Source organism: Labeo rohita, unplaced genomic scaffold (genome assembly GCF_022985175.1).
Source record: "Labeo rohita strain BAU-BD-2019 unplaced genomic scaffold, IGBB_LRoh.1.0 scaffold_184, whole genome shotgun sequence".
Taxonomy (NCBI): domain Eukaryota; kingdom Metazoa; phylum Chordata; class Actinopteri; order Cypriniformes; family Cyprinidae; genus Labeo; species Labeo rohita.
This window is the reverse complement of record NW_026128044.1, coordinates 106,898-123,941: the sequence shown is the minus strand read 5'-3', so window position 1 is coordinate 123,941 and position 17,044 is coordinate 106,898. Positions and strand designations below refer to the sequence as shown.

General features: G+C 37.5%; 1 protein-coding gene across 1 annotated transcript; it reads left to right on the top strand.

The window, feature by feature from the left end:
• The first annotated feature begins 7,906 nt into the window (after positions 1-7,906).
• On the top strand, positions 7,907-14,148 carry LOC127158997 (membrane-spanning 4-domains subfamily A member 4A-like). The gene is made up of 8 exons (XM_051101951.1): positions 7,907-7,944; positions 9,228-9,345; positions 9,929-10,039; positions 10,137-10,205; positions 10,416-10,556; positions 10,837-10,953; positions 12,560-12,634; positions 12,795-14,148. The coding sequence occupies exons 2-8, from the start codon at positions 9,265-9,267 to the stop codon at positions 12,909-12,911; spliced, it is 711 nt and encodes a 236-aa protein (XP_050957908.1). The 5' UTR covers positions 7,907-7,944; positions 9,228-9,264; the 3' UTR covers positions 12,912-14,148.
• Positions 14,149-17,044: the final 2,896 nt, after the last annotated feature.

The following is a 17,044-nucleotide window of genomic DNA, read 5'->3' as shown; positions in this document are numbered from 1 at the left end:
TTGCCTTTCCCCCCCCTGGATTACGTTCGCCGTTGTTTTACCCACGATTATCCCTGGATTACCCTTGGACTTACCTACTGTCCTGCCTGTACTATACCTGTTTGTTGATGTTTGACCCTGCCTGTTTCTGACGATGTTTCTTAATAAAGCTTTGCATATGGATCCACACGTCTCACATCTCCTTCTCTCTGATCTCAACCTTTTTTTATTTATTTATGGGTTTTTTTCTTCATGATAGGACAGTTGAGATATAACAGGAAGCAAGTGAGAGAGAGAGAGAGGCGGGTGGGATCGGGAAAGGTCCAAGAGGCGGGATTCAAACTGGGGACACCCGAAATGCAACAGCACCATATGTTGGTGCAGACCTAAATTAATTTCAGTTTTATCATTATTGTATTTTATTATTCTGATTTTTTTAGACGGTTCACAATATTTTTTATTTACCTAATTTATATACACTTTCAAAACCAACATTCTGTAAAAGCAAATTAGGAAATTATGAACATGCAGATGTTCAATTAAACATACCTGAACCATGTAATTAAGGTCTTACTAGACTAGAAACATACATGAAGGTGTCACGAATCTGGTTGGTGTCCTGCTGTCCGCTCACCACCAGATGTCACTCTCACCCTATCACACACTGACTGTTGCATTCAACCCCGGACTACATTACCCATCAGCCACTGCTCTTACCACTTGCACCAATCACTGACTGTATAAAAGCCCCGGTCTTCCTGTCATTCACTGCCGAGTATTGTACTGAGTTAACCTAGTCATACGAAGCGTTTCTCTGTGTTCATCCCGTGTCTTGTTTTCCTGTTCTTTTGGCTCCTCGTCTGGTTTGTCTCGACCCCCGCCTGTTTCTGGACTACTCTCTGCCTAGCCCTTATACTCCTGTCTGCTCCTGTCTGACCACGCCTGCCTTGACCACGTCTCTGTCTGAATCGTCTAATAAAAGCGTGCAAATGGATCCGCTTGTCTCTCGTCTCGCTCCCCCTGTTACAGAAGGATTGATGAGGCAAATTAAAAAAAAAAAAAAGTTTATCCTCAAAATGCATTGTCCAAATATCAAACAGTGGGTCAAATGCTTCAAATAGCTGGTAGGTAGTGCTCTATGAAGTGACGCTTTGGTTTCAATCTAGAACCAGGAAATGTTTTTAGCCATTCTCTGTTCTTAGTCTAGAAATCAACTGGAAGCAGTCTAAGCAAATCCAGTTTTCATGGTTATTGCCACCAATTTTTCCTTTGTTGAAAAAATTTGCTGACGTAAGTTGGATTTATCAGAGTTAAGATGGCATAATGTCATCTAAAAAGTTGTGTAAAATGTCTGGTGGGAAACCAGTAACTGCAAATCGCAGCACACAATTCAAAATTCATCACTGTTGAGAAGGCTATTGGCTTTGAAGTAGTGACCATCATTGTAAGAACTGTACATATTGGGTTCACATTCTTGCACTGAAAGCGCTTTGTCCAGAATGTCTGGCTTGCTGACTATCTTTTGGATTGGTATGTAAGTTTAGTTTCCCTAGAAATCATAAACAAGACATGTCAAAAAAAGTGCAGTTATAAGGAGTTATACCAGAACAACAAATAAGATCAAGGGTGTGTCCTTAAGAGTGAGTAGGAGAGATAGTAAATGCCAGAATTAATCTTGGAAGATGCTGCTGAGTGTGTGCCGGCTACTTGTTTTAAATTGGAAGAGCAAGAGTGTCAGCAGCCTGGATATGAGGTTGGGCTGTTTACAGCCTATCAGCCGATCACATATAATTGTGCTAATTCTGAGTGACCATGGTAATTCACAGTATGGAAACCTTTACCATGCATAGTATACTATAGTTACTGCCATACTATAGTAACTGTTGCACATTCTGTATGAAAGCCCTTCTCCACAGGTTCATTATTGACATCCCTGAGTTTACCGGTATTTTGGAACTGATGTGTGAGTGGTATCTTACCGGTTGTTACATGCAAGGGGTTTTGTTTCTGTTGTTCCCTCCCCCCTTTCTTTTGTTATTCGCTCTCTGCTTTTCCTTAAAATATAGGAGTTGCGATTGGCTGAGTTGTTGTATTTGAACCAATCATTGATGGTGAGCTGTGACTTAAGCTGCTCCAGGGACAGGAAGAGGCTTGGAGACGCTGAGTCGTTTGTTGGTGGGTTTTAACCCTTTTGTATGTTGGTCCCTGTTACTCTGTTGTGTGTGGTTCGCTTGATTGTTTGATATTGTATTATATCTGAATTAAGCTACACTTCAACAAAACCAGAGGTAAGTGAAAGCAGAGAATGTCACGTGACATACATATTGCATTCATGCAGTTTTAGTACTGTTAGACACATTAGGTAAGAAGCGTGTGCTACCCTCTGTATGTTTGTTTTTGTTAGCAAGCGTAGTTTTACCTAGTACGTTTGTTACGCTGAAGTTTTTTATTTTCTTTTGTTTTCAGTTAGTTTAGAGGGTTGGGTTCAGGTAATGCGTGTTTGGTTTTGTTATTTTCTTTGGTTCGGCACCGCTTGTGTTCCTTCTCTTCTGAGGTTTGTTTCATTTTCTTACATTGTGTATAGCTGTATATATATATTATATATTATTTTGGTGATTGGTTGTTTTCATTTATTCACAGTTGTAAATAAAGTTAACCACACTTGCAACTTCAGTCATTGTCCCTGTGTTGGTTTGTAGCAATTGGTCCCAGGGAATTAAGTCATAGGGTTATTTTATTATGTTTGCTCCTTTTCATACCCTGAGTCACTAATATAATAATAATAATAATAAACTTTATTTATATAGCACTTTTCATACATTTGTATGTAGCTCAAAGTGCTTTACAGAGAGCAGACAAACAATAAAAAAGAACAATAAAAAAAACAGCAATAAGGACAAGAATAATACAAATTTAACAAATGACAGCTATTTAAAATAAAAAAAAAAAAAAATAATAAAAATAATAAAAAGGTCTAGCAATGACAAATCAGCCAACCACTAGATGCACCATGTCAGACAGGAGGTACCCTGCAAATCTCTACGACGCAAAATCAGCACCGCCCTAACTAAAAGCCAGAGTATAAAAGTGTGTCTTTAACTGTTTTTTAAAAATATTAAGGGAGGAGGCCTGACGAATATTTATGGGCAGCTTGTTCCAAGTCTTAGGAGCATAAAAACAAAAGGCTGCTTGTCCATATTTCTTATATTTTGCCATTGGAATGTTTAGCAAGGTGGAGCCTGATGATCTTAAGGGTCTATTTGGAATATACTCGGTTAGACACTCTAAAATATATAAAGGTGCTTGTCCATTTAAAGCTTTAAAAACTAATAAAAGTATTTTATAATTAATTCTAAAAGAAACTGGTAACCAATGTATGTCTGCTAAAATAGGCGTTATATGTGCAAATCTTCTAGCATGAGTAACAACTCTTGCAGCTGCGTTTTGAACAAGCTGTTCAAGCTGTTCACTAGGGGGCGTAACACAGAAAAACAGAAAACTGTCGCTTGTGTGAACAGCTCATTTGTGTATTTACCAATAAAGTTGTTATGGTCATTTTATAGAAATTTACAGCAATTACTGTGTTAAAGGGGCTATCCACCTTATTTTTCAATGCGGAAGTAAGCTGTTTTCTGGTAATGTGTTAGACGTCCGGTTCATAATTCGCCATAGGGAAATAACGAGAAGAATCTCGAAGTGCAGTAAACGGTAAAACAGTTTGCACTACAAACCATTGTATTTATAATTAAGAGAATACATTAAAATAAAACAGTAAGACACGTCAGTTTGCAAAACAAGCTTTTTGTGCAGCTAAAACTAGCTGGAAGTGGGTGAGACCGGAAGCCAGACACAAATTTTTTTACAAATGGCTGCACCCACTCTAATGGGAAAAATAAGGTGGATAGATCATGATATTATACAAGTAAGGCTACAAAATAACCTTAAATCAATATTTCTAAACCTCAGTGCAAATGTCTCTGTGCCACTGAAATCGAAGGCATGTCCATCCTAGTGTAGGTGGTAAAGTGGAATTTCCACTCATAGGCAAGTTTAAAGACTCATTAATGTGTGACCGATGACTTGAAGTAACTTCTAAATACAGGTTAAACAGATGTAAATGTTTCTTGTGTTCTAAATTTCACTTTTTCTTCAAGATGAAATCAGTATGATGGATTCTGATGCCAGTGATCCTGATGAAAGCGATTCTGAGGATGATGTTCCTGCTGGAGCTGCAGGTGTCTCAATGATTTTGGTATGTCAGCAGTTTGTTAATGAACATATTGGCTTTGAAATGCATTTGAAAGTGTGTAGGCCTCCTTGCATTATAATGCTGTTATATTATTGGTTATATATTCAGTGGCATAAAATGATCTTAAAATGACAATAATATCGCTTATCACAATTATTTCTGGGGCAATATATCGCACAACAAAAATTTGTTATTGTGACAGGCCTACAAGAAGGGCTACACACATTCAACTGACAACAGATTTTTCATTCTTAAGCATGTTTACTACTTGGCAGTCAGATGACCATATTCACAAAGATACAGATCCCTAAACAACGTCACATCCAATAGGGTCTGGCTGCAGACATCTGCAGCTGCACTCTCAGACACCTGCACTCTCAGACGACTGCACTTCCGGAATTGACCCTTGCAGTCGATTTTATTTTTACTTTATTTTAGTTATTTATTTTTTTTGTTTAATCTCTCAACATTTTACAACAGTAGCCAAGTGGTGAAAACAAGAAAAAAGAAACTAAATTACAATGTTACTCGTAATCGTCACCTGCACTCTCAGCTACCTGCAAGTCACTTGCAATCCACACAAATGGTGCGTGTTGCCAATGGAAACAAGACGCTGTGGTCGTTAAACGATTAAAACTAATTTAATAGCATAACGTACAGGGTCCTGCAAGTCATCTGCAGGAGATAAAAACAAGACCCGCAAATCCGTGACCAAAGAACAGCAGAATATGAACGAATATGAATATGAAACAGAATATGAACGAGAGATTATGAAGTCTCTCGTTGAGCGTTTTCCTCCCGTAGATTAACACTTAATATGGCTCAATGTATTAAGATGCAATAAAAGATCAAATTCGATATACAGTTTATTAATATGATGTATATGTAGGCTATATAGTGTTTTCCTTCGCAAAACGTGGCATAATGTGGCATAACGGATTAAGATGATAAAGACTAAACTCAATATGCTCCTGTTCATTATTAAAACAACTACACACAAGCAGGTGAGCCCAGAATAAACGCAACGCAGAATAATCTCTACAGCTGTTTTATATCATTGTCTTTTGTTTGATTTTCTATGGGAGGAAAACGTCTATTAACGCATTGCGTTCACGTCTGTTTGCCTATACAGAGTTGGTCCTTTTAATATCACCTAATGCCTTTCTTATGGCGCGTTCATATCTGCTGGTTTATCGTTTGACAACAGTAAGGTTTATATTGAATTTAGTCTTTATCATCTTAGTCCGTTTTGCCACATTAAGCGTTTGCTGGGCAAGTATGAAAGTGAAAGTTTGCATTCATGGCCATATGCTTGACAGACGTACAATAAATTAATAAACTATATTACAAATTTGATCGTTTAATGGCATTTAATGTATCCTAATACATTAATCCATATCAAGTGTTAATGGTTTTCTACGGGAGGAAAAAGCTTAACGAGAGACTTAAGTTTGCGCATTGCGTTTATATTCTGCTGTTCTGTGGCCACGGATTTGCAGGTCTTGTTTTTATCTCCTGCAGATGACTTGCAGGACCCTGTATGTTATGCTATTAAATTAGTTTTAATCGTTTAACGACCACAGCGTCTTGTCTCTATTGGCAACACGCACCATTTGTGGATTGCCAGTGACGTGCAGGTAGCAGAGAGTGCAGGTGGCCATTGCGAGTGACATTGTAATTTAGTTTCTTTTTTCTTGTTTTCACCACTTGGCTACTGTTGTAAAATGTTGAGAGATTCAATTTAAAAAAATAAATAAATAACTCAAATAAAGTAAAAATAAAATCGACTGCAGGTGACGTCACTTCTGGAAGTGCGCTTGTCTGAGAGTGGAGGTGTCTGAAAGTGCAGGTGCAGATGTCTGCAGCCAGACCCTTCTCGCCATATCTGCAGATGAAACTTTTTTTGTTGAAGCATTTTTACCATTTTAACTAGCACCTCATGACTACACCACGTTGTGTACGAGAAGCTGCAAAAGACACAAGTGGAATGCAAAAAAACATGGTGACAAATATAATGGGATATATATTGCGCCAACAAAAATTATTGAGGTCATGTACATACATTGTGCAAAAAGTTGCCTGCAACAGACCTAAGTGAAGATGGTGAGATCTAGAGAGATCTGTTAGTGTTTAATGTTCTATTGGAATTTAAAGGGTTTCTGTTGGCTGACCATTGTGCTGAAGAGTCTGTGCTTCAGTCCAGGAGAAAAACCAAAAATCAGCTGTTATACTGCGTGTTGCTTTATGGCAGTAGCTGCTGATGCAGTGATGCATGCTGCCGCTATAGCTAATGGTTAACTGCAAAAGATCTACATTTTACAGAGAATGTTTCACAATAACATTTCAAGAAATACTTGTAAAGTAACTGTTTTTGTAAAATATTTAAGAAAAATTAGGATATAAACAGTGTTGGGTAGAAAGTAGTTAATTGAAAAAATTAAGAGGATTTTGCAATTAATGTAGGTCTGTTACATTCTTCTTATTAGGCCTGTTATTGTCATTATTAGGTTACTTTTATTCTTACATTTCAATTCATGTGACCCGCAATAATTTCATAGCGCATCACCGCATGACTGGCAATGAGGATAACAAATTAGGCTATTAATAGTTCCTGGAAATGTTTATTTATTTTTTTAAACGGGTCTAATCAATAAATAATTAAAATTATTATTACTGCAGTCATCAATGAAAAGTCAGAGCAGCTTTCTTTAATGCACCGATTTTCAAAAACAACCTGTTTGTTTTTTATTATTATTATATTATTTTATTTTTATTTTCCCTCATGTTTTTCACTATACGGGCCGCAAGAGAAACATTAAGGGAATAACTTAAGACAGTTATATACCGTTATCCGCATTAGTTGAAGTAGATTCGCCTCTGAGAGAATATGCGCCGGTGTTGTGCTCATTTTCGACACCTGCCAAATTATTACCCCCTCTCGTTGAAATCGCTACCTGATTTGCCTAATCCTAACCCCACCTATAATCCTAACCTCTCCCCCACAACTAACGCTCAACCTACAAATACTAGGGGGGTAGTAATCTGGCGGGGGTCAGAATTTGGCATAACATCGGCAATACAGCACTAAAAGGCTCCGTCAGTTTTGTTTTTTTTTACTTTCACTTTCTGTATAGTGAATTGACGTTCACTAAGACGTTCACCTGCATAACTACGGTGCAAAGTTTACACGTTGCTTGTGTGATTTTTTTATTGTCAAGCATGTATGATGGAATATTTAAATACATGTTTACTTAAGGCAACATCAAATGAGCATGTTCATAATTACTGTGAAATGAAAATGTCACAATGATGAAAAAAAAACACATTTGCCATTCTATATCAAAACGAATTTCAGTGTGTGTGTATTTTAAAAAATAGAACAAATGTGTAAGTAAACTGAGAAAGACTTATATCTTAAGTCACAGCAGTAGTAAACATTATATATCCTCCTGCACAACTCTGATCCAGTCACTGAAATGCTTGGAATTTGTTACGTTTTAACTCCACAAAATATAAAGTGACTTCACAAGGACGAGCGGTGCGCTCAACTCGACATTAGCCAATCACAGCCATTTGGTGTCAGGATGGACCAATCACAATCGGGATGGCGCTTGTTATTTGATGGTTCACAGGTAAATCGAAACTACAAATCTGGGAATTCCTCATCTGATAAGATCACTGTAAACCAAAGCTTACAGCCTCCGTCTTATTTTTGGGTAAGTCCAATATGTCCTTCTGGTAACTTACATGATGCTGTCATATAAATGTTACGATATTTAACGTGTGCGTGTGTTTGGTATAGGCTATTGAACTCGAGTTTACTCGAGGAGTCAGGAACAATTTATGAACTGCCTTTATCATGTTTATTTATGTATTATTAAATAAATTTCTGCAAAATCGAATTTAAATGTTGTTTCACCTTCTTCCCTAGTAGCGTGAGTAGATGACCTTCATGTTTGCAAACAGTTATTTTCTTAATTTTTTACATTACATATTACATTGAAAGAATAGACAGTAAATAAGGTTGAAGAGAAAGGGACAGAATCAGGAAAGCTCAACCAGCCAGGATTCAAACTTGGGTCACCCACAGCTCACATACAGCATTTCAGCTATTTTTAACTACACAAAACAGCTCGTTTTGCTTTTTGATATTGCAAACTGGTGTTTCTTATTGTATTATTTTAATGTATTGTCTCAATTATGCACACACTGGTTTGTAGCTCAAACAGTTCTACCATTTACTGCATTGTTATTCTTCTCATTATTTACCTACAGCGACTAATGAATTACAGATATTCACAGAAAACAGCTTACAGTACTTCCGCATTAAAAAGCAATGAGGATAGGCGGTCCCACAGGATCATATTTGTGGCATTTGTTGTGTTGACAACAAGCAACAACATTTATTTTTTTCACCCCAGGAACTATTGGGTTGTGTAATTTAAAAAAAAAAAAAAAAAGGAAAACACTGATAGTGACTTCTGTTTTGTGTAATTTTATGACTTGATGTACAGATATGAGCAGTGCAGGCATGTGACATATCACACTTTCATATCAAAATAATTCCTTAAGCTTTGATGATGGTATCATCACAGTACTGAATGAACATTTAAAAACTTGTAATTTTATAAAAGCCTGACGTATCATTTGTAAAATAAAAAGGGCCCTGAAACCCTGATGTCTCTCTCTCCCCATGCAAACACCACATGACTGATTTCAGCCTAGTTGAGTGCAACAACATGAGAAAAACAGCTCAGACTGGTTTTAAATTCTTTAACATTCCATAGACAGTGTAGTGACAGCATCTTGACAGCATCTGCGCAACATCTATAGGGTCTGTATCTGTTTGTTCTTTAGTCATGTGACATGACAGCTTTGATGCATACAGAAATTATTGATGAGTATTTATTGAAAAATATTTTAATAAATACACTGAAAACTTCATGATTAAAGCAAATGTATTTCATAATCACATTGTTTACCTGTTTTGATGTACTAGGGTTTCTTACAGGTCAGTTTGAGATTTAGACACCAGAATGTCCAGCACTGGTCCAGCACCCACATTCCCTCTTCATGGACTTCAGGCATTTCTGAAAGGCCAACCGAAAGCCCTTGGGGTTAGAAATTTCTCATAAACCTAAATAATTGATCTTTCTGTGTGTATATATTGCCTTGAGGAACCTACACTGTGCCTGCACTGTCAGTAAAAAAGGTACAGTTCTTTCGCTGGGGTGGTACCCTAAGGTACAAAGTGAAAAGGTACAAATATGTACTTTTAAGGTAACAATATGTACTGTTTAGAGGTAGGTAAGGTACAAAAGTGTACCTTTTCACTTTTGTACCTTAGCGTACCACCCCAGTGAAAGAACGGTACCTTTTTTTTCTGACAGTGTAAATTTATCATTTACAGAGTAAAATAGTAAACTTTATAGTGTATCAGTCACAGAGAACAATGTTTCAGTAGTTGCATACTATCAAAAAAAAGTTAAGTAATCCAATCTTGCAAATCCGCAAATTCAGTGACATTTATACATGATGGTGCCTCACTTACAGAATATATTTTTGGGATATTTTTCTAATACAATTTCACAAGTCCACAACTGCAACTGCCATAAACTGATATTGTATGTTTTACATTGTTCTCCTTTATGAAATAATCTCTTGTCCTACTTAGACTGTACAATCTTTTTTTTTAAACAGACGGTCCAGATAATGATCGGTGTGCTGACTTTCCTGATTGCCATTGTGTGTACAGTTTATGCAGAAATCATCTTTGTCATTAGTGGTATTCCTTACTGGGGATCTCTCATTGTAAGAAACTATTATACAATTAATTGTTCTGTCTTTCATAATACAAGCTACATATTCCAACGCAAGCCTCAATTTTTGTTTTTCTCTCTCTTCTCAGTACATTACCGCAGGAGCACTCTCCATTACTGCAGAAAATAAAATTAATTCACCCTCCAGTTTGTGTTTGGTATGTACAGCCGCTGGTGCTTGGACCCTGATTATTACCCATTTTATTTATATCAATTATATAAAAGAAAAAGTATATGTGTACTTTTTTTTAATCAGCCTCCAGATACTTTTCTAACTACATTAACATGTACCGTTAACCATTAACACATCGTTTTAAAGTTCTTGCTAATTCATTGATTTATTTTATGTTGTTTTTTTCTGTCTACAGGTGAATGCATCACTTGGAATGAACATTTTCAGTACTATAACCGCAGGGATTGCCATTATTTTCATTTCACTGGATTTGGTTTTAGGGCCACACACTTACTGCAACGGTTATGGCTGTTATGAATTAGTGAGAATGTATAAGGTATGTTAGCAATTTCTATATTCACATTTATTTAGTAATTAATATAAGATCACTGTGTGGTCAGTTCACAAGCCTTCAAGGGATAGTTCACCCAAAAATGAAAATGAAAAACCTCAAGCCATCCTAGGTGTATATGACTTAATGATACATATATTACATTACCATATGAACCCCAAGGATAGTAGACTCTGAACTCCTGAGGATTCAGTGTGCCAGTGTGAGTAGTAATTATCATTGATGTTGCTACTTTTATTTGTGTTAATGTTGATTTTTGTCTAAGGCTCTTTTCAGGGGAATCAGAGGTGTATTGTTGGTGTTCGCCGTGCTTGAGTTTATCATCTCCATCTGTCTGTCAGCATTTGCCTGTAAAGCCAACGCCTGTTGTTATCCTTCTCAGGTGAGTAATGAGCTAAACCAGTGGTTCCCAAACATTTTTTTTAATAGACTTTCATAGACTTACTTTCACATTGAATAATACAGTAAGCTAGTGTGCCATTCCATACACAGCATATACATAACGTGTGTATATACAGTATATATATATATATGCATACACATATACATAGACACACACACACACACACACACACATATATATATATATATATATTTTTTTTTTTTCCTCGTTTTAGAAGATTCGTTTGATAGTTTAAAACACAATATGTCTACCCTGCTGCGTCGATTCATACTGGATATGAAAATGTTCATTAACAAAAAGAAAAAGATTTTAGATATTTATTCAAATTCTTCTTTAATGTTAATAATCTGCTAGCATGTTGTTCTATCATAGCTAGTAATGGGTTTCTTTAGCTTGACACATTGCATTGCAAAAATGTCATATAACAGGTTGGGCAAATCATCTAGACAACATGTGAAATATTTGGTCAGGATTATTAGGTTATACTTCAACTTGAGGCATGAGTTAAACAATCGGGTTTTCTGATAAGACAGACATTTTCTCTCTGCAATAAGCCAAAACAAAAAATATTGAGCAAACAATAATTCAACAAACCTGCTCATTTCAAAATAAACCTCACACTTCATACTGTGCTTGGGACTCGGCACATTTAAGTGTAAGGATTCATTTGCTTCAATTTGAACATAAATGTGTGTTGGCAGTGTATGTACACATCTACCCTATAATGACAAAAATCCACCCAGTGGTTTTTAATTAAGCTGTAAAAATAATTTCTTCTTTTTCAAATCAAGCCATACTCAGCTTCTTGTCTGTGTGACATCACACTGACAGCGGCCACTCCCACGATAGATTGATTGACACTGGCGTCTTACCTTAGACCTGCCCTGAATGAGATGTAACAGTCCGATTGCCATTGTTTTAATGCCGGAACAGAGACATAGATAAGACTGGCTCCTAAGTGATTGAGGTGTTCTGTTGTCGGATGTAATAATGAACATAGTAGTCGCCATTTACTCCCGACATTTGAGCCACTGAAGATGCAGTGGATTACATTTGTTTGTGAAGAGAATGCGTCTCCTGATCTACGTATATACATCTATGTTCATGCTAATTATTTGTGATCCAGCTTCACTTACAGCAGGAGTATAAGGGTTTTTTTAATGAATCTTTGCAATTACCTCTTCTAATAATGGGCTAGTTAGCAAGTTTACAGGCTAAATGCCGCTAAAATAAACAGAGCATGGCTTGTCACTCTACAGAAGAGAGGGACGGGGTGAGCAGAGCTCATTTACATTTAAAGGAAAGGGTGTTTTTTACACTACCATTGAGACATTAACCAAAGTATGTTATAGACTTATCATTAAGACCCTTAAGAATCATATCAACTGGTGGAAAATGGGCATCCGACGACCCCTTTAAGGTTCCACCTTTGGACATTTCAGAAGCATTTTTGTCTTTTGTTTTCTCCTATTCCATTTAAAATGCAGTAAGGTTTATAAACATACTGGAACTGTCTGCAAGTGTTATTTATGGCATTTCACAGTAAGAAGGCATAAAACAGTACAAGTGTATTTTTTTCCCAAAGGTGCAGTATGCTTCTTTACCACCACAGCCCTCTGATTTCAGGCCCAATCATTTCCGTGGTCTTAACAGCTCAGAGGTAAGAAAAACCTAATCCTGAAATGTAGTTGAATTTAGTATTGAGTGTCCATGTACTGGAAATGTGTAAAACATTCAGTAATGGGTGCAATAATTGTTACATAACATTATCAATAAAAGAAGTAATCAGTAAGCTGATCATATAGCTATTTTTCTTGCAGATATCTGTGGTCACCAGCCCTTCCATTTATCACCAGCCTGCAGAAATTCCTCCGCAATACTGTCATGACTCCTGTCTGGCCTGCCCTCCACCACAGGTCGCATTGCCATCATATTGACACTCACACTACACAGACTGTTGCACTACACCCTGGACTACACTTGGACTACACCCATGCTCCACTTCATGGATTGCACTTTCACCTGCAGCCAATCAGACATACTACAAATATGACGTCCCGACCACTGTTCAGGGCAGAGTATTGTCTTGCGTTTATCACGCTCCTCATGATAGCAACTCTACTGAGCCAATTTCCAAGTTTCCTGAGTCTCGTTAGTCTTGTTTCCTAGTCTAGTCATCCCTGTCTTAATCCTAGCCTGGTTTTCTTGTCTTGTCTGCCTTCAGCCTGCCCTGGACTTTTCGCCTGTTGTGGATTAACCCTTTGCCTTGGTGTTTCGGACTCTGTTCGCCCCTCAAATGAACTTTAGACTGTTTGTTTGGGTTACCCGTTTTCCTCCTGGATTACATTCGCCCCCCGACTGACCCTCGCCTGTCCCTGGATTACTCTTGCATCTTGCCCTAATTGTATCTGTTTGCTGGTGTCGACCCTGCCTGTAATTGACCATGTCTCTGTTTATAAATTAAAGCTTGGAAATGGATCCGCCCGCTTCACGTTTCGTTTGCTCAATTCAAATTTAAATAAATATGAATAAATGTTCCCTTATGAAAAAAAAAAACATAGGAATGTACTGGAAAATATAATGCAATACATTAATTGGTAAACTTCCATATATGGGAAAAGAGTTATTATATTTTTCTTTATAGTACAATTCATGGGCGGCTCTATATTGATACATATAAAAACACACTACAAAAATTAAGAAAAAAATTAAGAGTTAATGCTTGGGTTTACATATAGCTGAATACATATTCTTAAACTCAGTGTTGGGGGTAACGCTTTACAAGTAATGCGAGTTACGTAATAATATTACTTCTTTCAAGTAACTAGTAAAGTAACACATTACTTTTGAATTTCTAAGGAAATATCTGATTAATATCTGATTGACAAGTCTCCTGTCGGGAAATTGGGAGTAAACATGATGTTACTGTATTCTAGACTAAGTAACGTAATTAGTTACTTTTTCAGGGTGTAACGCAAAATTGTAATGCATTACTTTTAAAAGTAACTTTCCCCAACACTGCTTAAACTTTTCTTTCCCTTTGTTTCCTGAATTACACATCATATATGAAAATATGTGTGATGTATAAACGGAAAAGTGTTTACTGAAAACAAACATTAAAAGTGTTTGATTTTTGTACTATTGGATGTCTTGTTAAAATGGTGGAAAATGAGATTTGACATAATTAACTTAGAGTGTCTAATGTATTTTATCAATATACAATGTATATCACAATATGTTACTCATGATTGTAATCTGTAAGAATGAAGTATGCTGAATAAAAAAATTACTTATTCATGTCTTAATGAAACCAGGAAAATGTTAAAAAAAGAAGCACTGTCCAAAGCAAAATCAGACTACTACTCTAATACAATTGGAGCTAGCTAAGGGAACTCTAGATCTATTATTTATGTGGTGAAGAATTTTCTGCGTACAGAGACTGCTCTTTTTATAATTACTAATGGTTTGTTATTGGCAGCTGATTCCGGTTTATTAACAATACTTTCGTCCTCAACGAGTGCAGCCTTTGATACCATCCCACGTAAGATACTTTTGGACAGTGTAGTTTCTATAGGGATCACTGGCACACCAGTTACCACTGGTGTCCCTCAGGGTTCTGTTTTGGGCCCACTGTTATTCATCACCTTTTTAGTTCCTTTTGGCCATATTTCCAAGAAATATAGTATCCATTTTCACCGCTATGCTGATGACACCCAGCTCTACTTGTCTTCCAAACCCTGTAGTTCTTTTCCTCTACCTTCATTGACCACTGAGTATCAAAAAAAAAAAAGAAATGTAATGTCGTTTTTTGTTTGTTTGTTTGTTTTTGTTTTTACAGAATTTCGATACCCTAGGGCAGGGCTATTCAATTGGCGGCCCGCGGGCCACATGCGGCCCAGAATCAACCTCCGAGTGGCCCAGCCCGTGGTTCCGCCCATAGATAATAAATTAATATATATTATTCATAAATTGTTATTTAATATAATTTAATATAAATATAAAGTATTTATTATGTCTATGGTCCCGCCAAAAACGCGCATTCCTACGTAAATTACGTAGCCTGCAACACGCAAACAATGCAGAGCGTGCCTGCAATGTTTTGGACTGATGTCAACGCACATCAGTTCCCTAACATTAAGAAAGTAGCGATCGTCATGTTCAGTATGTTTGGATCAACATATACAGGTGAGTCAAGTTTTTCACACATGAACTCCATAAAAAGCAACTCTCGTTGCTCCCTGACTGACCATACTCTCCACCAATGCCTTCGAATTGCACTGACAACTTACGAGCCTAAAGTCACTGCTCTCGTTCAAAACAAAAAATGTCACTTCTCCCACTAAGTCAGCAGGGTAACTGTAGCCTACAATACATCAATATAATGTGGGATGTGTAACAGAGGCATGCCTAATCACACATGGTGATTTAAAATATGTTCCCTCAGTGTTGTTATAGTTGTGAATACTGTGCACTTTTTATTTTATGCACTTTGAGATGTTCCTGGGTCAAATATGTGCAAGTTGTTTATTTAGTTTCAAAAGGAAACAATGTTATTTCTAATAGCCTACTACTGTGCACTATTATGTTTTATGCATTATGTGATCAGATAGGTCAGATATGTAGCCTAGGTCAGTTTTTTTTATTTTGTAAGTGGAAAAAATAGGGGCTACCTCAGATTCTGTTAATTCAGCTCTTTTCGTATGCACCTTTTGCTCTGCAAACTAACCAAAGTTAAAAGAGAAACAACGAATAAACCTTATGTTTTTCAATAATTTTTTAAAATTTGTCATTACGAGCTGCTTTGCCGCTAAAATGACTGGCCCAGCTAACCTTCTTGGTTTGACAATCTGGCACAACTGAATTTGTAGTTGAATAGCCCTGCCCTAGGGGTTAATCTCATTAACATCAGTGAGACAAGCATATAGCATGCTTGATGTGCCCAAATCAAGTGCTGTTGATTGGCTGTGGCAAGGCATCTAGGAAAAACACTAGGTTATTCCCAAAGACATGGCTCACATGCAGGGGTTTCCAAACTCCCAGAGGACCACTGTCACGTATAGCTCCAACTTACCTCAACATACAACTTCACCTTCCACCTTCACTGACCAGATGTCTAGCTGAAATTCAAGATTGCTCAGCATTCATAGTTATGAAGAAAACTCAACATTATGGAGAACCGTCAATTCCCAGAGTAGAGGGCGTCAATCTACTCCCATGCCCACAAAAGTGAGGGTAACGTGTGGCTGGCATAGCTGGAAATAAAATCTAGCTTTCAGAGATATGGAGAACCAGAGTAGGGGCACTAGCCTACTCCCCTGCCCTCCCGGGGTGAGTGTAGGTAGGCTGGACGTGCCTTAGAATAGCCCCCAGAGCCACCATTCGATTGGCCTGAGAGGCCTTTCCTACCTTCCTGATGGTGGATGCAAACACCTTCGTCCTTACCTCGTCCAGACCGCTATTGTGGGTGAGATCAGAGCCTTAGCTGGGAGAGCGCACCTCCTGGCTAAGGATGCCACTGAGGATCTTAGCCCAAACAAGAACTCAGAGGCCTAGAAACTCGGATGAATGATAGACCTCGATGACAAATATAGCACCCCCCAAGGTTGAAACTTTGACCGGCTATAACTCACCTGGGCCGGGGACAAACTCCACCAAACTCGGGTTAAAGGTAGACCTCTGGGGGCCCTACTGGACGCCACAGACCCTGAGTCAATGGCCCCCCGAAGTTTTGCCTTTAAACCCTTATAACTCCGGAACCGTATCACCCCGGAACACAGGGGCAGTCACATTAGATAGGACCTAGGATCCTCCAAGATTTTCGCAAAAAAACTAAATGTAACGTAATAAAAATAACACGTAATAAAGCTGAGGCCTTACTCAATCTACTCTGACTAAATCTGATTGTTTTCCTTGGACAACGATCATAATGCAACTTGTCCTTGTCAGCAGTTCAGGTGTCTGGGTGTCTGGATAGCACACTGTCCTTTGAAGCTCATGTTAATAATATTACTCATACTGCATATTTGCACCTGCATAATATTAATTGTCTCTGTCCCTCTCTCACAATGAA